We start from the raw sequence: 22,326 nt of genomic DNA on the forward strand, positions 1-22,326 counted from the left end.
GCTTAGGTTGAATGACAAGTACTTTCCGAAAAAAAAATATGAATTTTTTTCCGTTATACGGTTGAATGACAAGTACTTTCCGAAAAAAAATATGAATTTCTTTCATTTTTCCGGTATTGAAAAAAATTTGGAAATATGAATTTTTCGAAATTTATTAATTTTTTCCAGAATTTTTTCATTTTTTTAATTTTACCATATTTTATTTTTTATTTTTAAAATTTTCCAGATTTTTGTTTTCATTTTTATTAGTTTTTCCAATTTTTTAAAAAAATTTCAGATTTCAGAATTTTTTAAAAAAATAATAATTTTTAAAAAAATATTTTTTAAATTTTTTTAATTAAAAATAACAGAAATGCCACGTGGACATTCATTTAGACACGTGGCATTCAAAAAAAAATTGAAGAATAAAAAAAAAAATTCAACGTCAGTGCCACCTCATAGATTCTGCTGAGTCACAGGGGTCATGAGCCAAAACCAAAACAAAAAAATTTTATGAGGATGAAATCTAAAAAAAAAAATTTACAGGGGCTAAACCCAAAAGTGCCCTATATTACAGGGGCTAAAAGCACTGTTTACCCTAAATCTTATACAATTTGTGCCGATTACAAAAATACAGAAAAACACTATTTCTATATGCAGAAATAGTTTTTTTCTTTTTTCTTTCAATCTTTGAGTTTTGATGATTAAATGTTTCCAGGAGAGAGAATGATGGTTAAAATTTAATTATTTGGATAAAAGAGAAGGATAAGTTAAGGCAGTGTTTGGAACCATAGATTGTGAAAGGATGGAGGCCTAAGAAGAAAGAAAGTTTCTGGAATTCCATGCTTCCATAGTTTGGTTTGATTATAGAGCCCGTTTGTTATAGCTTTTTTTAAGAAAAAATCACTTTTTTTAAACAAATAATCACTTTTAAGAGTTTTGCATCCGTTTGTTATAGATTTTTTAAAAAATCAGAATCTAAAAAAATCTAAAAACAGCTTCAAATGAGAAGCTGTTAAGAGCAGCTTCTCAAAAAATAGATTTTTTTTAGAGGAGAGAGAAAATATGATTTAAAAGATTGAACTAATTTTGTAACTTAAAAATCCCTTTTATATAGTTGTATCCAAACAAACTAGATTATTTGTTTAAAAAAAGTGATTTTTGTTACGGTAAACAAATGTAAAATAGATTCTGATTTTTCACAAAATCTCTAAAATATAATCTCTAAATTATTTTATGTCAAAATCACTTTTATTTTAATCCGTAACAAACGGGCCCATAAACAAGCAAGGAAAGAAACTTTTTCATGGGTCCCACACCAGAAAACAATCCTCTCCAAATTGGAGAGAAAGGTTGCAGAACGCATGATTTTCTTGAAAAGACACAAAAACCCACCACTTTTTTTATAATATATATTAATTGAGTTTATATTATATAATTGTTTTTTTTACTAATAATATAGCTATAAAACTGTCAGTCCTTGAAAATATTAGGTGGCAAATAATTTATATTTACATGTATATAGTATTGGTACATACGCTATATTGAAATAATCCGTTATACTTATATTAAATTAATACTCCCTCCGTCCCATATTACTTGACCTAGTTGACTCTGTCACGTATGCCAATGCACAATTTTAAACTTAAATTTCTTTAATAATTTAATAGAAAAAATTACGAAAATTTGATATTTTAAAAATATTAATCGAGACGAATCTAACAGCATCTTATATGCTATATTTTGTTTTTATATATTAGTAGAAAAATAGAGTCAAAGCATGTTATATGAATAGTGCAAATATTCTAAATAGGTCAAGTAATATGGGACGGAGGGAGTATTGTATAATACATGTGTATATCATTTTTATGAAGGGTAAAAATGTCATTTACTGAATATAGTATATTCTTTCCTTTCACTTTCTTTTCACTTTCAATATAACCAAACACGATCAAATCATCTCACTTTCTACACACTTTCCTATCACTTTCTTTCCTTTAACAATCTTTCCTATCACTTTCTTTCCTTTAACTTTCTTTTCTCATCCAAACAAAGCCTAAAAGAGAGATAGATAGGGAATCTTTATGCAATGGTTTTGTTGTTACCAACAGATAAAGAAAAATCGCCAGTTTTGCTTTCAGTCCATTGTAAACAAAGTCACGGGCGCCAAATTTTTCATTTGTATTTTGCCAAAAAGCGATGGACTCTCTTCACCAACTCCCATTTTATTTTTTCCTCTGTCACTTTTATTTGCTATTCGTAAGCAGTTTTTTATTCAAATCGTCATCCTTACATAGACAGACGTGATTCATCATTATCAGTATTAATACACTTTTTTTTGTTTTGTTTTGAAAGATCAGTATTAAATATTAATAAGCATATTTTCAACAATATTAATGAAAGTATAAAATTCAAGGATTTTTTTTTTTGAAACCACAGTTATGTATGATAAACTTTTTTAACGAATACAAGGTGTGAGTGATAATGTTAATGCTGATAAACTAGATTCTATAGTTGCATTTTTTTTAAGGGGATTTTATAGTAGATAGTAATAAAGACCAATATAAGTAAAATTTGACATAATCTATTACCTATTTTTTTCTCTTTGAAATATTTGTAATCGTAATGATCTATTTGAGAACACCCTACAAAATCAAGGATGAATTTATTTTACTCAATAAAAATATGTACAAGGCTTTGTAGCCTCTCTTTTGAGGTTGTGTGTCAGGACTGTAAATTCACGTGTTGTTCTACTCCCATTGTATAATCAATTTTAATTTCATAATTAATCACCTAAGCTAAGTGAACAGAAGTTAAACTTTTACCTTTTCACACGGAAATTTCTAAACTCTGCCGATGACAAGACATATATGTTTTTTGCTCTTGTCCTTTACAACAAAAACAATCCTGGTTTGTTCTCCATAAACAGTAATCTCGTTGTTTTTATGTCTGTCACTACCTATATGTGGACCATCTTCAGTTTAACCTCATTTTGTTCTTTGCCTGGTTATCAACTTCAAGATCATTTGTTTTTAATCACTGCAGAGGAGGTTGTCCTTGAAGATTGGAATGGGATGGAGGTGGTTTTAGCATTCTTATTGCAGCTGGTGAAGCTCTGCATCACCATAGGCTTTGCAGTGGCAACCCAAGGATCACCAGGTATGTGCTTGCTTAATCTTCACGTTTTGTTGAGATTGATCCTTTGTAAACTTCTCCAAAGATTGTAACAAAAGAGAAACACTTTTGCTTAAGCTATAAGTACTTCATTAAGATACTTTCTCTTAAGTCTTTACAATGTTATGATATATACACTGCAGAGAACCTACACATGCGTTGCTTACAAAATCTAATTTTGATTAGTATATATTGAACATAATGCAAGCTGCTGAGGAAGAGTATGAGTTCTAGCAAAAATTTATCCTCAGTTCGACAAATATTCTTAAATTTGATTTTCCAGATCCGGACACACTTCAAAACCATCCAGAAGAAAAATAGTGAATTAGTTTACCAACATTCCAAAATGTTAAATTAATGCTTAAGTATTACCTATGTGTTAACTTTAATAAATCAGTCATTTATTTGTCAATTTTAAGCTTGCTCATAAAAGTTTCAGTCTTTCTCTCTTTTCTCATGGAAATATTGGCATTACTAGAGTTCGCGATGAGATTTGAACTTTGTCTCTTAAAATTACAAAGTCAAACTCTTACAATTGAGCTGACATTCCTATCTTATTAGTTTCTACCAGTATTTGATTCACTGTTAACTTCTTTCAGGGCTTACTATATCCCCATCTCCAGAAAATTTACATGTGTATCTATTCCCTATTGAAACACCTGGTTCTTCCCACCAGAGAGATTCACATAGAACCATTGCACCTAGCTCTCCATCAGTATCAAACGGTAATCTCATTCCCTTGATCGATTAAATAGTCCTCGGATCACCTGACCAAAGTATATGTTTTTTTCATTATCCAGGACCATTCTCTCACCCTCCAATAGGATCATCCCCATCATATAAAGTTGTTCCTTCACCATCAACTATGCAAGGGAATATAACACCACCAAAGAAAGCACCTGTTGTTAGGCCTCCTGTCTCAACAGTAACTGCTCCAGGTATATGCAACAATCATTGGCTAAATTTTACTTACCTTTCGACTGAATTCTGCATTACTAGGTCTCTCTTTCTCTAGGAACCGAAGGGTTTAAGACAAAAAATAATACACAAGATTGTTTGATGATTATGCATCCAAGATGTTCAGCATGATTAAAGATAATATTTTTGCTAGTGGACGTGCAGAAGAATATGTAATATGTAATCATAAAATGTCTTTATTCATAACTTGTGTTCATTTAGAACTTAGAACTGCCAGCACTCAATTTTGAAGTAGTTAGTACCCTGATGATGAAAAATCTATTTACTTGCTTCTCTTGAATCTCTTTATACGTTTTACTTTTGAATTTTATTCCCAATATTTAAATTTTTCCTGCAGCTATCATTCTAAAATGTTCAACCTTTACATCCATTTTAACTTCTTGTATGTTGATTATGTTCAAATGGCATTGTGCAATCATACTTCAATTCATGGATACTTAATTAACAAAAAAATATATGGTGCAGGGTCTGTTCCTTCTCCCTTATCCACTCCTTCAAGAATCATCCATCCCGAAAAGGGTGGAGCGCCAGTTGCTGCACCTTTGTACAAAACACCAAAGCCACTTCCAGCCAAAATACATTCTCCTGTTTTGACGCCTTCAGTCTCAAATTATAAACATCATCATAAAAGGAACATAATTACCGTCCCTGCCCCTGCACCGTCATATATTGTTTCTCCTCCCATTTCAAATCCCCGGGGTTTGCCGCACTATATGAATGATTTATTAAATTGTGTCACAAATGAAGTTCTTTACTGCAACTGAATATATAACCAATTTTTGTTTTACACTTTTTGATCTAGATAGAGCGATTCCTCCCTCATTATCACCAAAAACAGGTGGACAAAGACATCATATTCCACTACCATGGAAGTCAGGTACCTATATTAGTATTATAAATTTCTTACTAAGATGTTTATTCTATGAGAATATAAAGTAAACAAATGACATTTCTGATTACTTGTTTTTCTTTATGGGTTCCTCCTCCTCAGTTTCTCCACTTTCTTCTCCCATTCATTCAAACAAGAGCCAATTTGCTCCTGCTCCTTCTCCATCAATCAAATTTGGCTCTCACCCAACCAAAAGTATGAAAATATGAATTCTATTCTTTTTCCAGGATACATAAATTACGTCCTTGCAAATTTATTAAAGACATCTTTGTTCTTTCATTATCATCAACTTACTAGTCTTAATCATTCATTGTTTTTGTTATTGCAATGCAAATACCCTCTTTTCCTCCTAAAGTACCTCCGTCTGGTTCTTCTTCCAAGAGTCCTAAGACATTGCCACTTCCACCTCCTAATGAAGGTTAGCGCATTATTTGCTTAGTATGTTTTATTCTGTGGACAAAGCTTTCAATATCTGTACTTTTTGGAATGTTCTGAACCATTTTCATCATAATTAAATTTATTTTATTAATATCTTTTCAGATTGTTTATCAACCGCTTGCACCGAGCCTTATGTAACTTCTCCTCTTGGAGCACCTTGCAGATGTGTTTGGCCTTTGCGAGTCGGTCTCCGCCTTAGCATTTCTCTTTATACTTTCTTCCCTTTGGTCTCGGAGCTGGCTTCTGAACTTGCCAGTGGGATTTTTATGAAGCAAAGTCAAGTTAGAATTATGGGAGCCAATGCAGCAAACCAGCAACCTGATAAAACTGTTGTCCTTATTGATTTGGTGCCACTTGAAGAAAAGTTTGATAATACGACAGCCTTTTTTACTTCTGATATGTTTTGGCATAAAAAGGTTGTTATTAAAGCCTCCTACTTTGGATATTATGATGTTTTGTATGTGAACTATCCAGGTATATATAGATGTTAATTTCACTTATAACCGCTTTTCTCTGATTCTGGCTTCTTTGGTGAGAAATTTTATTGGATCGTATTATTTTATTATATAGGTTTACCTCCTTCACCTCCTTTACCACCTTCAAGCATTACCATGATAGATGGTGGTCCTTATACCACTTATGGCAAAAATGGAAGTACTATAAAACCCTTTGGTGTTGACATGCAGAAGAAGCAGAATAGACGTGACCTTGGCAAAGGTTTTATTGTCATTATTGCTGTTTCAGTTTTTGTAGCAGTTGTTTTATGTACTGCTGCTGTCTGGTTCATGTTCAAATTCAGAGTTCATGTTAGTCAAAGAGCATCGATTCCACGTCCTTCACCTCCTTCTCTTACCAAAGCATCAGGTAATACAACCAGGTGAATTAGCTGGCTAGTTTGTTCCTCTGTCTCAATGTTTGATCATTAAAAATAATGCTATATCTACAAATAGCAAATTACGTTTCTTACCACATAATAATTGTGATGGTTTGATTGTTTTATCATTTTATATCCCTTTCCTTACAAATCTTATGAATTTCACAGTTATTGCTACTGGTTCATTAATTGGAGATGGAAGGGTTGGTTCCGTTTCCTCTTCATTTGAATATGGCATTCCTGCTTATAAAGGATCCGCAAGGAATTTCAGTATGGATGACATTGAGAAAGCTACTGATAATTTTCATGCTACGAGAATACTTGGAGAAGGTGGTTTTGGTCTTGTTTATAGTGGTGTCCTTGGAGATGGGACAAAAGTGGCAGTCAAGGTTCTAAAGAGTAAGGATCATCAAGGTGATCGCGAATTCTTAGCTGAAGTTGAGATGCTTAGTCGTCTTCACCATAGAAATCTGGTCAAGCTGATTGGTATATGTGCTGAGGAGGACAGCTTCCGCTGCTTGGTTTATGAACTCATTCCAAATGGCAGCTTGGAATCCCATTTACATGGTACTTGAATTTGCTCCTTGTTTGCTTAGTTGCCTTTTTTCTCAAATAAAATTTTAGGTGAGTTGAGTCCCAGGAGTTATTTGGGTTAAGGAAATCCTCATGGCTCAAAGAGTGTTGACAAAAGTACTTACATATTACCCACTAACGAGTTCCTCACATAGGCAGCAGGATTTGAACCCATTCCCTTGTGAAATGAACCTGAGTTGAATCCTTACAAACTAGACCAATATTATACGTCGGCGCTTACTCGTGCCTTTAGTTCTTCAGTATAATGTTTTTATTTTATTTGGTATTGTGATAGGGGTTGAATGGGAAAATCGAGCACTTGATTGGGGTGCTAGGATGAAGATAGCTCTTGGTGCAGCTCGAGGTCTATCTTATCTGCATGAAGATTCAAGTCCATGTGTTATACATAGAGACTTAAAGTCTAGCAACATATTGTTGGAATATGATTTTACTCCTAAAATATCTGATTTTGGATTGGCCCAGACTGCTACAGATGAGGAAAGTAGACACACATCAATGCGTGTAGTGGGAACTTTTGGGTACAAAGTTTTCTTCCCTTCTTTTATTTTTTATTTTTACGAAGATTTAGCGCATGTTTGGTTTGTGAAAATATTTTCTTGATTGGAACTTCTTTTTCAAGATTTAACGCAAAATCTGCATTTGGTTGTTGAAACCTTTTTTTCTTTTATGGTTGATTTTTACAATCATGCATTTCCTGATTCATATTTTGATAATTGAAAAATGAATTCAGGTACGTGGCTCCGGAGTATGCAATGACCGGTCATCTTCTTGTTAAGAGTGACGTTTATAGCTATGGCGTTGTTCTTCTAGAGCTTTTGACAGGAAGAAAACCAATAGACATGTCACAAGCTCCTGGTCAAGAGAATCTCGTTGCTTGGGCTTGTCCATTTCTCACAAGTAAAGAAGGATTAGAAGCGATAATAGATCCATCTATACGACTCAATGTGCCTTTTGATAGTGTGGCCAAAGTAGCAGCCATTGCTTCAATGTGTGTGCAACAAGAAGTATCAAACCGTCCATTTATGAGTGAAGTTGTTCAAGCTTTAAAACTTGTATGCAATGAAACTGAAGAAGCAAAAAAAGACGGTGGTTCAAGAAGCTGTAGCCAAGAGCATGAGGATTTATCTGTTGTTGACATTGAAAGAGGCTTATCAGCATCAGAATTGTTTGGTTCTTCATCTAGAATTGAAAGAATGGAGCATGAAAAATGTAGAAGAAAGTCTTATTCAGGTCCTATGGGAAATGGTAGAAGCAAACAGTTGTGGCAGATAATGAGAAAGCTTTCTGGTGGTATTGTCAGTGAACATGGAACTATATGATCAAGTAATGAATAGGTTATCATAGAGAAATTGCACTTCTTTGAATTTTCTTTGTGGATATCATATCATACTGCTCTTCATGGTTTTGTTAATCCACAGTTCTTATTTTTAGTACCACTTTACAAGAGGCCTTCACTTAGTGAGAAGTCCTCTGCTTGACTCACTCCTGTTTGCTCTCACCTCTTAACCAGAGATGCAAGGATGTATATTAAAAATAAACAAATTACAACAAATGATTATTATCTTTTTTTACATTGAACATTATTGTACATTTATATTTTGCCATTTATTCCTATCAATAAATTTATTGTTGTGATTGAAGACATTAGTCTAAAATATTATTTAATTGAATAAATCTTGTCTATATTAGTGTTGTAAATGTTTTCAAATATCGAACTTTTAAATATTTTATAATCTAATTTACAAATCAATTGTGTTTATATTCAGTTAGTCTGAGATCATTGGTCACTTATCCAAATGTATTAGATTAAAATTGTTTTAGATGACATTTGAGTTTGACATCTTAAATAGGATTAACTCTTTCAAGTTCAACCTATAGAAAACAACAAACAAAACTAAATAAATTCTTCTGAATATTAGCATCCTCATTAACCTGCGAATATTAGCATTTTTTGGGAAAGATAAAAATACTTTATAAAGTTTTACGGCCAGATTGTTTATAGAGAAAAAATTAGAAAAATAACTTTCATAAAAAGGTGTATTAGTGAAAAGTGGGGGTGTTGAAAAAAATGGGCATTGTAAGTTGGGCTTACTTATTACAAAGAAATCTGTTTAGAAAAAGTTGACCGGAAAAGTTGACGGAGAAGGAAGTATACAATACATAACAAGAGTTTGGTCTGAGTGTGGTGGTTTACACTTTGCAGCTGAAGGTGCAAGATCTCAACATTGTATCATGGTAATTCTCTGAATGCATTCAATTTCGATTTGAATTTCGATTTTTCAATTCTGATTTTGCGTATTTGTTTTTGTATGTGGAAGGCTCCAAAAGCGATCGCGAGTCCTATTCCTGATTCGTTGTACCCGACACTCTCCGTCTTCACACTCGCCATCGGCCTCATCTTAACCGCTTCTTTCTTCATGTATGTCCCGATCTCATTTAAACTTAATTTGCTTGCATGGATTTACCGATTTAATTGCACAATTTGTACACTCGATTTGATTTAGAGATCTAGTAACTGTTTCTTGAGGTTCATGGCAAGTTGAAATAGATGTTTTCTGACGATTGTGTGTCAATTGTGGGATGAAGATTTTACTTGTTGCTGTGAGAGATTTAATTTAATGTTGAATGTGTAATTCATCAATCAATTTTGAAAATTGAAAAGAACGTGCTTGCTAGAGAACGTTAATGTAGAGTAGGTATCTTCTTCACGGTGCTGAAATTGTTTCGTTTGGACTTTGGATATTTAATGGAGAGTGGAGCTGAGTGAATATTGTTAAATGAAATGGAGTTGTTTCTCCATTGTCGGAAGAAAATCTCCTTGTGTTCAAATTGGATGAATGGATGGATGGAATGGACATGTTTCATTTCAATCCACCCTGTTTGAACTAAAAAAATTAACAAATTAAACAACAGAATCCCATCGTATTATTATCAATTTAAAAAAAAAAAAAAAACGAACCTTTGGGGCAATCTCACTCCATTCCATTCCTTTTCAGCAAACCAAAGGAAAATCTCATCGACTTTGGGGCATTTGCGTGTATATATATGCCCATTCAACTTAATTAGTCCCTTTTATCCCCTTGTTAACCAGTGCACAGGTGAGGAGCACACTGTTTGTTACCCAAACGGTCATAACACTAAGGAAGTAAAGTTTTACCGTATCATTTACTGAAGGGTCCTGGAGAACAGCCCAGATCCCTGTATAGGTAGTGTTCACAATAAAGAAGAAAAAACAATAACTATCGGCAATTTGATAGTGCCTATATATACTCCACTATCAGCCTACCACATTTCAGCCCCACACATGCTCTTATACCCACTCGGTGGTGGATAACAAACTTTCACGCACACATCTACATCCCCTTTCCAATGCCATCTCAGTAGGCGGTTATTCCACCTCTATCCCTATTCCACCTTTAGAAGTTTGATCTGGTGCATCTCACCTTTCCTCATTCCCTCGTAGACTTTAGAGATTATGGGCTTTAGGACTAGGTTGTAACAGATTATTTCTTGAGCATGTGTCATGTACTTATTGGATTTTGCAATCTGTAGAGCTTCCATTGGACCTAAAAACGTTGTGTAGTTTTCACTCTACACAATTGAACTGTACTTAAAATACACCTGAAAATAAATAAAATTGCTCTATGCATTTATCATTTGTCTGCTGCTTGTTTGTTTTCCCTTTGTTATCTCATGAAGCAAAGCTGACTGCGGTGAAAGGGTGCTTTTTTGTAAGGCTGGGTATATGTATGAAATGTGACACTGGATGGAATTGATTTAATACAATTGGTTTTGTAATGTATTAGCGATGGGAGTGTTTAACGTTTACCCGACCTAGTTTGGATTAGCTTATAGTTTATGAGAGTTTCTCAATTAAGATATGTTTATGGTTCTTCGCCTGAGAAATAGTCCTTACAAGCTGATCGGTGTTGTTGTTTGAAAAGAAGCTACATGGTAAAGCTTAAAAGATCATGATTTGAGCTTTCGTGAAAAGCTATTGTTTGAAAAAGCTCAGGAGTTATTGCAATATTTTTAAAAAATTTCATTTTCTTCAAGTGCTTCATGAAAATTTTATTCAAATTAGCTTAGTCTTATATTTTTGTGACATATTACTGGAGGAGTGCGATCTTGAAACTTTTAAGAGATAAGAGGTTTACTGATTTGTGCTGTGAAATTTTGGATGTTCAGCTGACATCTTTTTGTTATATCTTGTTATCATTCAAATGAAAGCTGTGTTTTTTGCAGTTATGAAGCAACCTCTTCTAGGAAAACCCGTAACCTTGCTCAGGAGCTGACAACGGGAGCAATTGCATCAGTTTTCTTGGTATGTATTGTTTATACTTACTTTTGTTCTGTCATTGTTTGACATGATACTGGTATAACATTGGAAACTTATGCCTGTGTCTTGATCTTCTTCACAGGGTTTTGGGTCGTTGTTCCTCCTACTTGCCTGCGGCGTGTATGTCTAATTATTGAACATCAAACTGTGAAATTTTTGCTAAGCAGATAGCTTTAAATGAAAATTTACTTGAGACATTGTAGTTTTACATCTTACTAAAATTATGTGCTTAAACTGTCGGTGACATTGCTGGTTATGTTTAATGCTTGAGAAGATTATGAATTGCTGGATTTTTATGCTCTATTCTCTAGTGGGAAAACTTTGCATTTCTATATTTCAACAAAGATCAGGGTTAAATACAATACGTAGCATTATTTTGTCCTCCCTGAATAGATGCGCTGAGTGTGGATCTTATGTTTGCATTTTCAACTCCGACAGTACTTCCACTTACTTCCAGTTCCCTTCAAAATGATCCAAACAATTGATCATGTTTGTTCTTTTCAATAAAAAATGAGATGATTTCAACACCAACAGTGACATATACAAGAACAATAGCAAGATTCAAAGAACTAGACCATTGACCCGTGCTACCGCACGGGTCATACCACGTAGAAGTTAATTGAATCAATGAAAATAATGTAACCATACATAGAAGTTTTATATCATACGTAACAAAATGAAATGGTAGCATACATAACAAAAATGTTTGAACATTAACCATCGAGATACATTACGAAAGACTTCGTGATAAACAACATTTGAGGTCGTATCAGTGCTATCTCCATCTCCATCAACGATTAGTGTTTTCAAACCTTGTTTTGAAGTGACTCTGGAAATTGCAACGTACAACTGACCATGCGAGAACACATGACTCGGCAAATAAATACCAACATTTTTAAGTGATTGCCCTTGACTCTTGTTGATTGTCATAGCAAATGAAACAAATATTGATAAATTAGGCCTCAAAAGAGACTTAGTATAGGGAATATTTGTTGTTAAATTTTCTGTGCATTAACTTACAGAGATTGATAAATGACCTTCAAAGAGACTCTTCGTGATGCAATATTTGTTGTTAAATTTTATGTGCATATTGATGCAAAGTTCTTCCATATAACGTGACAAATGTGTTTAACATATTTTTCGTGGTTATTTTTTGTTATTGGAGCATATTTGATGTATAGCATATATAGCATAGTCGATTAAATTCTGTGTATTAAGTTTTTCGTGACCAATTGATATAAGTACGTTATAATTGCTTTTAATAGGTAGTAATTGGTAGAGTAATTAGTGCATAATGCATAAAAGCAATTAAAAGCAATTCCTATACGAAAATATTAACTACGATTTCAAGCCATTAACTATGTTCTTAATTGCCATTAACAGTGTGTCATTCGTTTTTAATTTAATTAAAAGTGTGTTATTCGTTTTTAATTAGCATTAAGTAAGTCCTATGAGAGAAAATGATGAGTTTGAGAATAGAGATTGAATTAACAGGTGAGATTAAAAGCAATTTCTATACGAAAATAAAATTGAATACTGTTAACAGAATTGCACATAGCCCTGAACTGCTTGATATTAAGACACATCATAAAGACAAACGGAGAGCATAAAAAAAAGTGTCATTACCGTAAATAATGGAAACAGAAAATTTAAATAAAAAAATATTTTGCATCAATTTTTTTCGTGATGCAATATATTTTTTGTTAAATTTTTCTTTAGTATTTAGATGCAAAGCTTTTCTATATAGCGTGACAAATGTGTTTAACATATTTTTCGTGGTTATTTTTTGTTATTGGAGCATATTCGATATACAACATATATAGCATATTCGATTAACTTCTCCGTGTATTAAGTTTTTCGTGACCAATTGATATAAGTACGTCATAATTGCTTTTAATAGGTAGTAATTGGTAGAGTAATTAGTGCATAATGCATAAAAGCAATTAAAAGCAATTCCTATACGAAAATATGCAAGTTAAGAGTTTTCAATTGCCATTAACTACGATTTCAAGCCATTAACTACGTTCTTAATTGCCATTAACAGTGTGTCATTTGTTTTTAATTTGATTAAAAGTGTGTTATACGTTTTTAATTAGCATTCAGTAAGTCCTATGAGAGAAAATGATGAGTTTGAGAATAGAGATTGAATCAACGGGTGAGATTAAAAGCAATTAAAAGCAATTCCTATACGAAAATAAAATTGAATACTTGTTAACAGAATTGCACATAGCCCTGCACTGCTTGATCTTAAGTCACATCACAAAGAAAAACGAAGAGCATCAAAAAAAGTGTCATTACTGTAAAGAATGGAAATAGAAAATTTAACAAAAAATATATTGCATCAATTTTTTTCATGATGCTTTATTTGTTGTTAAATTTTCTGTGCATATTGATTCAAAGCTCTTCAATATAGCGTGACAAATGTGTTTAACATATTTTTTGTGGTTATTTTTTTGTTATTGGAGCATATTTGATATATAGCATATATAGCACAATCGATTAAATTCTCCGTGTATTAAGTTTTTCGTGTCCAATTGATATAAGTACGTCATAATTGCTTTTAATAGGTAGTAATTGGTAGAGCAATTAGTGCATGATGTATAAAAGCAATTAAAAACAATTCTTATAGGAAAATATGCAAGTTAAAAGTTTTCAATTGCTATTAACTACGTTTTCAAGCCATTAACTACGCTCTTAATTGCCATTAACAATGTGTCATTCGTTTTTAATTGCATTAAAAGTGTGTTATTCGTTTTTAATTAGCATTAAGTAAGTTATATGAGAGAAAATGAGGAGTTTGAGAATAGAGATTGAATCAACGGGTGATACTAAAAGCAATTAAAAGCAATTCCTTTGGTGCTCATAAAATTGAAAAAATATTTTGCATCAATTTTTTTCGTGATGCAATATATTTTTTGCCACTAAACAGAAAATCAAAGATGCTACGGCACGAAAAAGAGAGCAAACTAAACTGGAAAGACAATAACATAAACCACATTACGTACTTTTTTTTGCCTTTTTTTACTGATGCAAATCTTATAATATTTGAAAATAAAAACTAAAGTATTATGTCTTTCAAAGAAAAACTTAAACTATTACTAATAAAAAACTTCAGTCATGCGTTTATCAACGCTTGGATACGATAACATATTTTTTGTCCACGACACACTTGTACTTGAAAATCAACACGTCTCCGCCCTCAATACCATTGGCAGCACAAAAACTCGTCCAACCTTTTCCGAACATCACATTTGGTATGGGGTCGTCTGTATATTTTAATCTCACAGGAATGATATTGTCATAAGGTCCGTACAACATGACGTAATCGTGATGTTTCACTCTAAGGAATTTGCCGAAAGTATCAGGTAGTTCCTAAAAAAAAGAAAAAAAACTGTTAATGACATACATAAATCCTTTATTATAGCATATATAAACCTCTAAATGAATAGCATCAAAAAAACAATAAACAACCTTCGGTGATTTCGTCGATCCATATCCAGATAGGAACTTCAAAGGTACAATAACACGATGTTGCCGCACTCATGGAATGATAGGGTGGATAATCAGTTGGAGTAATGTTATGAGCAAAAACAAAGATTTGAAATCTACTTCCACCAAGGTACTGGAAAGCAATAATCGTACTTCTACTAAACTCGTAGAATAATCGCAATGCACTCCAACCATCTGTCAACAACGGCCGACTAACTGATTTGTTGAACATGACGTTATGAGTATTCCCATCACCATCTAGCAAGTGCCATTGCTCCGGTAGCTCGTAGAAATATTTAGCAACAAAGAATGGTTGTAGTTCTCCGACATCCTAGAAGTTAGTCAGTGTATTAAAAAAAGAAAAAACAACTGCAAGCTGATTTAAACAACAACAAAAAATATTAAATCCAACCAAAAGAGGATTTAATTTTCATGCACATAATACGTTTACGGACTCCCTTCATCATATTTAAATAGAAAAAGATTAAATCATCAAGTGAAACAAACCTGATTTTCTACATGCACTGTGAAGAACGAACATATAACTTTAGTGGTAAAATTTGGGGGAAACTTCACCTTTAAACGCATATCTTCCTATCACTCTATTTCGGATAGCACAGTAAAGTGAAAAAAATGTATGTGTGAAACATTGTAATGTCAGTACGAAGAACACTTTTTTAAGGAATGTTTATGCTATTTTTCCTCCTATCACTCTATCTCGGATAACACTTTCTAAGGGATGTTCATGCTATTTTTGATTAGCAATTAGTGTAGGGGATTGTTGACCGACTTTAATTGCATTTGATACGTATTCAATTGCATTAACTAAGTATTATGAGAGAGCGTTGTTAGACTTTGAATCAACGGGTGTGATCAAGTGTGAAAATAGAGGTTGAACGGATGAGATTAGATTAGTCATTAGTACATGTTTAGGAGGGAAAAATGCTAGGGATTAGGGCAAAGAAGGGTGAATTAGGGCAAACATGATAGCCAAGCAAGTCTAGCTTTTATAATAAAGGATATTTCATGGGGATTTGATTATACATTAAAATGGTGTCAAACAGCTCCATTCAAATTTGGCTGATAAGAAATTCACCCATTCTGCAATTTTATACCATGTCATTTCATATGGTGAATATTATGAAGACCACACAATAGGAGTACTGCTTGGAGTTCACGACCATTGCAATTTAACAAGAACTTTGGGTGTTACAGGTTGCTAATACCCAACTCAGCCATCATATTCATAAAGAGCAACCCGGTGCACTAAAGCTCCCGCATACGCAGGGTCTGGAAAGGGGTCCCACCATTTGGTGTATTGTACGCAGTCTTGCCCGTTTTTTTACACAAGAGGCCAAATCAGCCCACACGGGAGTTGAACTGGAGTACGTTTTTTACACAAGAGGCCAAATCAGCCCACACGGGAGTTGAACTGGAGTACATAAGTTCAACATCTATGCATTTTACCACTAGCGCCATGGCTACAATGTTAATGATTTCTTCGCCGTCTGCGGGAATCGAACCCACAACCACATGGTTGAAAGCCATTACCGGCTGAGCCATCATATTCATATAGATGATAAATAGATAATTATTTTCACTATTTCTCCTCCTTTCATTTACTCACTACTAGTTGAGTTCTTTTTTCTTTCTTTCTCATTTTCTTGTCGATGGACCAATTTTCACACGACAAACATCATAAATTATATTTTCAAATATGTTAAAATCTTTTCACCTCCTTATTTTTCACGAATCCAGATTTCGCTAGACAATAATGTTGATGGAGAATCTTTCAAAAAAAAAATAATGTTATGGAGAAAATCTTTTTCTATTTTATGGATTAGGGCTTTGCTCAACATTTTTTACTACTGCAATTTTCATTTCCTGTTGTAACTGCATTACACCATCAGAACTCTCAGTTATTTGATCTATTTGACGGATGAAATTGTGAATTGAAACTAACTTTGTGATGTCGTCCGTTCAATCTCAAATCAATGATCATGGTTAACTACTGTGTGAACTTAGATTGTTGGCAATCACAATCCTCTTTCTGGGGATGACATTTTGTTCTCTTTGACCACTCCTTTTTACTGGTACATGTTTGGTTTTGCAGTAACATAAATGATTGAATTAATTTTGTAAAATTGATTTTACTTTAGATTGATTTGAGTGTAACTTGATTTATGTTTGAATGCATTTACGTAAAAGTAAATTGAACAATAAACTTCAATATAAAAATCATGTTTAGACACAAAAGCTACAAATCATAACTTCAAGTTAGAATCAATTGGTAATTAGAACATGTTTTGGTATTTTGCCATGTGAAATTGCTTCTAAGATAAATAATCATTTTCAAGGTATGTCAGACACTAAAATATAGGCATCTTTCATTCGGATTCAAACTCCAATTTGTCACATTGTAAGAGTCTAAACCCTTTCAGTAGGTCCAACTTCATTGGTAATTAAAGATATATCTAAACTTTGAAGTAATTAGTTTGCATTTGCCAAATAAAATTGATTGATAATCACTTCAAATTTTCTATGTGACAATGAGACATAACTTTGTTCAATTTAGAGAGGGGCGTAAATTATTGTTGGGTCATGCATTGGTATGTGGAATCATAAGATTGGATTTTATGTAAGAACACAAGTGAAATTTGATCTCATATCTAAATCTAAAATCTTAAAGTATTGGAGTTACGAGCCCTCTTACATATTACTCAACATCTACTTTTCTACTAAATGTAGAACTTTACTCACATTTGATACACTAATAATATCTTCATCGAGCGACCATCCATTCATCTGAGTATCTTACCTCTCAAACGAAAGTTTTTCATCAACATATACAAGCATTGTGGTTGACACTCATCACCAATAGGACACGCAGCCTAATCACAATTGTTAGAAAAAATTCCATACTAACCTAGTTTAATACCACGCTATTAGATCATGAAAAATTATGTGATCATAACATTAGACTTTGATCAATTGGACAAGTGAAACTGTACATCATATTTTAACCGAAAACCTTAAAACTTTTAGTATACATGTGTCATTGGTAACATTTTTTCCGTCTAATATCTAGGATTAGACTTATTGAGCTGATCCGACCGCGACCCGAAAAAATAGAAAGGAATAAAAGGTATAGGGCAGAGCCGGAGAGGTTTGCAGGGCTATTGGGTTGTTGGAGTGGGTTGGTATGAGTTGTACAGGGCAATTCCAGATATTGGTTTCAAACCCAACGATACCCATAACCGACCGATCAACCGAAAATCGATTTAACCGAAGCCTAACTAGTTTGATATTGGCCTTGATATTCAATCCACAGTTTACAATGGATTGAGTTTATTGGGATCAAATCTGACCCTATCCGACTGTTGTTCAACCTTATCGATATTTAATAAAAAAAACTCTTCTTTTTTTTTGAAAGAAAAAAAAAGAAGTTTCACCATATAAAAAAAACTCTTCTTACTCACTTCACTTATAGCATCTCCAATGGGGGGTCCTTACTTAACAAGGACCACTCCCCGATAAGGACCCTCCATTGGAGGAAGAAAAATTGAGTCCCCGTTAAGGAACGGGCAACTATATAAGGACACTCTCTCTCCTGGGTAACTAACGGGTCCCACGTTTAAAAAAGTAATAAAATGTGTACTACTTGGTCCCACTTGCATAAAGAAGTAATAAAATATGTACTACTTGGTCCCACTTGCATAATGAAGTAATAAAATGTGTACTACTTGGTCCTACTTGTAAAAATGAGTAATAGATAAATTATTTTTGTTTAATATGTAAAAATAGTGGGACATATTTAAGTACTTTTCATTGGAGTCCTTATTAGTGTATTGCCATTGGAGTCATTGAGTCCTTAATAGGTACTTTTATTAAAAAATTATAAATAAATGATGTGTCACGTGGGGTCCATTTAAGAAGTCCTTGTTAAGGAACTACCATTGTGGATGCTCTTATACACCTACAATTAAAAAATATAGTATCGCACAAAAGTTTCACCATATATTGTAATTAATTCAACATGGACATGGACATGGACAAGTCAATTTCCTCGGATAGTATATTGGTGTGTGGTCCCGATAATATAAATAGGCAATTTGCTAATTGCAGAGATCTGACAGTCACGATTATCGGTTCATTTTAGGCGAAAAAATGAGCTTTCGTTCTAGTTTCTGATTTCTGTCTCTGGCTAAGAAAATTCATTATGAATTGTCTCCACATTCATGTGTTCTCTGTCCCTTGTGCTGTATTGAAAGCTAAAGATAACCAAATCAACCCATTTCTTCTGCCCTTCCTCTTTATTTATTTTTTCACATAAAAGAAAATGTGTTTTTGTGCTGTAATTTTGTATGTTTCCTCTCTTTAGTCTTTATATCCGATTATGACTAATTTAACGGTGGATTAATGCAATAACACTCGAATTGTGCTTAGGATTAAACCTTAAGCCTTTTTTTTTTTTTTTAATTCTAAGCAGCTTCGTGTTTTCTTTTGAACGTGTTACGGGATAGTTTTCTACGAATGAAGTCACCAGTTCACACCATATTTAGAATATTCTGATATCAAACTTATTAGAATTTGAATAATCATATTCTCACACCATAGCCTAGAGGCAATGTATTCATAAAAAAAAGACTAGAGACAATATTACATTACTCCCTCCGTCCCATATTACTTGACCTAGTTGACTCTGTCACGTATGCCAATGCACAATTTTAAACTTAAATTTCTTTAATAATCTAGTAGAAAAAATTACGAAAATTTGATATTTTGAAAATATTAATCGAGACGAATCTAACAACATCTTATATGTTATATTTTGTTTTTATATATTAGTAGAAAAATAAAGTCAAGGCATGATACATGAATAGTGCAAATATTCTAAATAGGTCAAGTAATATGGGACGGAGGGAGTAACGTAGTACTCCCTCCGGTCCTTATTATAAGAAAAAAAAACCAAAAAACATCAATACCAATATCATCGTTAATTGTTGTAACTTTTTAAACATTTTTACAAATATACCCTTATAGAATGTTGTGAAACATTAAATGCATCAACTAATATTAAAAAGACAATCATTAAATGAAGGATAAAAGAGTCTTTTAAACAATAACTACACCTTAAATGATGTGACTTTTTCTTATAATTAGGACCAAAATTTTTTTTGAAAATTTTCTTATATTAAGGACCGGAGGGAGTATATAAGTATTTAATTCATAGACATCGTCAATCAATCATAATCACTAAATTATTAGAATCATTTGACTATTATTATAACTAACATTAAAGTTACATATGTCATAAAAAAAAAAATTAAAGTTACATATATACTCCCTCAGTCCTATGTAACGCCCACTTTGATATTTAATTATTTTTATTAAGTTAGAATCTATTTATGTGATTTATTTATATATATGAGGTGTTAGTATTTTATTAAGTGGCTTTATTCTATTATTTATTAGAATATGAGAATTATTAGAGTAAGTAGATTTGGGGGTTAGAATAGAAAGAAGAATAAGTTATTGGGCCTAAATAGGTTTAGGAAGAGTATTTGGTATTATAAATAAGGAAGCTTAGGTTAGAAAGATTTTTACGTTAAACTGCTTTTTGGAAAAGAGGAGAACATGAGAGAAGAGAAGAAAGAGGAGAACTCAGAGAGAACCCTAGGAACGAAGAACGCTGCTTTTGATTTCAGAGAAACAATCTAAGGTAAGGGTGAGACTAATTTTCAATATTATTAAGGGTATAATTCTATAGGATGAATTTAGCATGATTAGGTTAAGTTTTGGTGAGAATTGAGAATTAGGTTTAGGATCAATTTTGATGAATAAATCAAGAACAGATGTTAGATTGATGCAAAATTAGTATACAGACCTTAGATATGACTTAAGATGATAATTAGATGCTATTTGGATGAAGGAATCATGAATATAGGTGAAAAGTTGTGATTTTTAAGTTTCTGGCCGTACTGACATTCATCGCTCGCACCTGCGAGCAAGAACACTCGCATCTGCGAGCTAGAACCCAGAACTCGCAACTGCGAGCAATGTAACTCGCAACTGCGAGTGACCTGTGAGCTCGCAACTGCGAGAAGAATAACTCGCCACTGCGAGTAAATACGTAGGAACCCAGAATGCACACTTTGCTCGCCAGTGCGAGTGAAGTTACTCGCCACTGCGAGTTAAGCTGTTAGTTGCCCAAAATTGTCCCGATGCGATCCTTTCGCACGTGTAGTCTTGAGATGACCTTAGAAGTAAGTTAGAGAGCTGTTTAGGATGCTTTCATAAGCTCCAGAAGTTTGTTATGGTGACTGAAAATTAGAAGTGTTGCTGCATGAATGCTATAATGATGTTTTATGATATTTATATTGATGTAATTAATTCCTTATGTGAATGTTAACACATTCAAGCGTTGTTAATTGTTGTATGTTGCTGCTGTTTTCTGTTGTCGACTGTTAGTGTCTTGAGGTTGCATGAGTCGGTCTATGTTGTTGGAATTTAAGAAGTTGTCCATGATTATGAGTCGTATGAGTTGTACACGTCGTTGTCTAAGTTGTTGGAAGTTGAGTCCATTGCATACTCATATGAGTTGGTTGAGGGCTTGATGCCCTGGAATGCTTAGTCATTCACATGATTGGTGAGGGCTTGATGCCCTGGAGCTTTTGCTCACTATGTTGGGGGCTTGATGCCCTGAAGAGCCTAATTACGCTCATATAAGTTGGTTGGGAGCTTGATGCTCTGTATTGGTACCAAATGCATTTGCATATCAAGAGGTTCATGATGTTTAAGTTGTCAAGATGTTGTCGAGTTGATAGAGTTGCATGGTCAAGGATGAGTTGTGTCGTCAAGTTGAGTGTTAAGTTGATTATGATTTGTGATGAGAATTAGTAATGGTATTGATGATTGTATTTGTTATGTAATGAAAAATTATGCTAATTGTTAATTGTTGATATGTTATTAATGTTTAAGTTGTTAAATGCATTTTATTGGATTATATGCTTAATGTATTGATTATGAAATCTCACCCCTTCTGCGAATATGTTGCCTCGACCGTGGGTAATGTGCAGGTAATAAAGATTAGAGGCGTTCATGAGTGGACTCTCAGTTGGTGTCTAGGTGCTCTGATACGTAACGGGATGGGGGCTTGCTTTTACTTCTATTCCTTACGCGTCTCTTTTATGAACTAATTTATGAGATTTTTCAATAAGGCCTGCGTGCCAAGACTTTTAAATGTTGAACTATTTTCCGCTGCAATAGTTTAAGATTTTTCATGATGTTGAATTTGAAGGATAATTATTACTATCCATTTTATGATTTAAATGAAGTATGTGACATTCCGTTGTGATCAAAATACTCTGATTTTAAATGAAATTTTCATGTTGGGAAAAACGGGGTGTTACATCCTACTCCATCCGTCCCTTAATGTAACCACCCATTTGATTTTATTTTTGTCCCTAAATGTAACCCCCATTTTAAATTACTAGATGCATTTATTTTTTTTTTCCTAAACATACCCATAATTAATGCTACTAACTTGTCTTGAAATATGAATAGTCAAAT

The 22,326-nt window shown here is 33.3% G+C and overlaps 2 protein-coding genes across 4 annotated transcripts; both read left to right on the top strand.

The window, feature by feature from the left end:
• The first annotated feature begins 2,973 nt into the window (after window positions 1-2,973).
• LOC146903006 (Protein kinase superfamily protein) lies at window positions 2,974-8,566 on the top strand. Of its 3 annotated transcripts, XM_085738023.1 has the most exons (12): window positions 2,974-3,138; window positions 3,753-3,878; window positions 3,954-4,091; window positions 4,597-4,830; window positions 4,934-5,008; window positions 5,123-5,215; window positions 5,376-5,438; window positions 5,561-5,932; window positions 6,029-6,322; window positions 6,501-6,899; window positions 7,201-7,444; window positions 7,657-8,566. In XM_085738023.1, exons 1-12 carry the CDS (start codon window positions 3,054-3,056, stop codon window positions 8,243-8,245), a joined length of 2,712 nt encoding a protein of 903 aa, XP_085594149.1. In that variant the 5' UTR covers window positions 2,974-3,053; the 3' UTR covers window positions 8,246-8,566. The 3 variants fall into 3 exon arrangements, with proteins under 3 accessions (XP_085594149.1, XP_085594150.1, XP_085594151.1); XM_085738024.1 differs by lacking the exon at window positions 4,597-4,830; XM_085738025.1 differs by lacking the exons at window positions 3,753-3,878; window positions 3,954-4,091.
• A 542-nt stretch (window positions 8,567-9,108) lies between these two features.
• LOC146903007 (uncharacterized) lies at window positions 9,109-11,568 on the top strand. Its single transcript, XM_085732085.1, has 4 exons — window positions 9,109-9,161; window positions 9,245-9,345; window positions 11,172-11,250; window positions 11,348-11,568. Exons 1-4 carry the CDS (start codon window positions 9,159-9,161, stop codon window positions 11,393-11,395), a joined length of 231 nt encoding a protein of 76 aa, XP_085588211.1. The 5' UTR covers window positions 9,109-9,158; the 3' UTR covers window positions 11,396-11,568.
• Window positions 11,569-22,326: the final 10,758 nt, after the last annotated feature.

This window comes from Medicago sativa, chromosome 8, assembly GCF_051527215.1.
Source record: "Medicago sativa cultivar Bolivia chromosome 8, Bolivia_mono, whole genome shotgun sequence".
Classification (NCBI taxonomy): domain Eukaryota; kingdom Viridiplantae; phylum Streptophyta; class Magnoliopsida; order Fabales; family Fabaceae; genus Medicago; species Medicago sativa.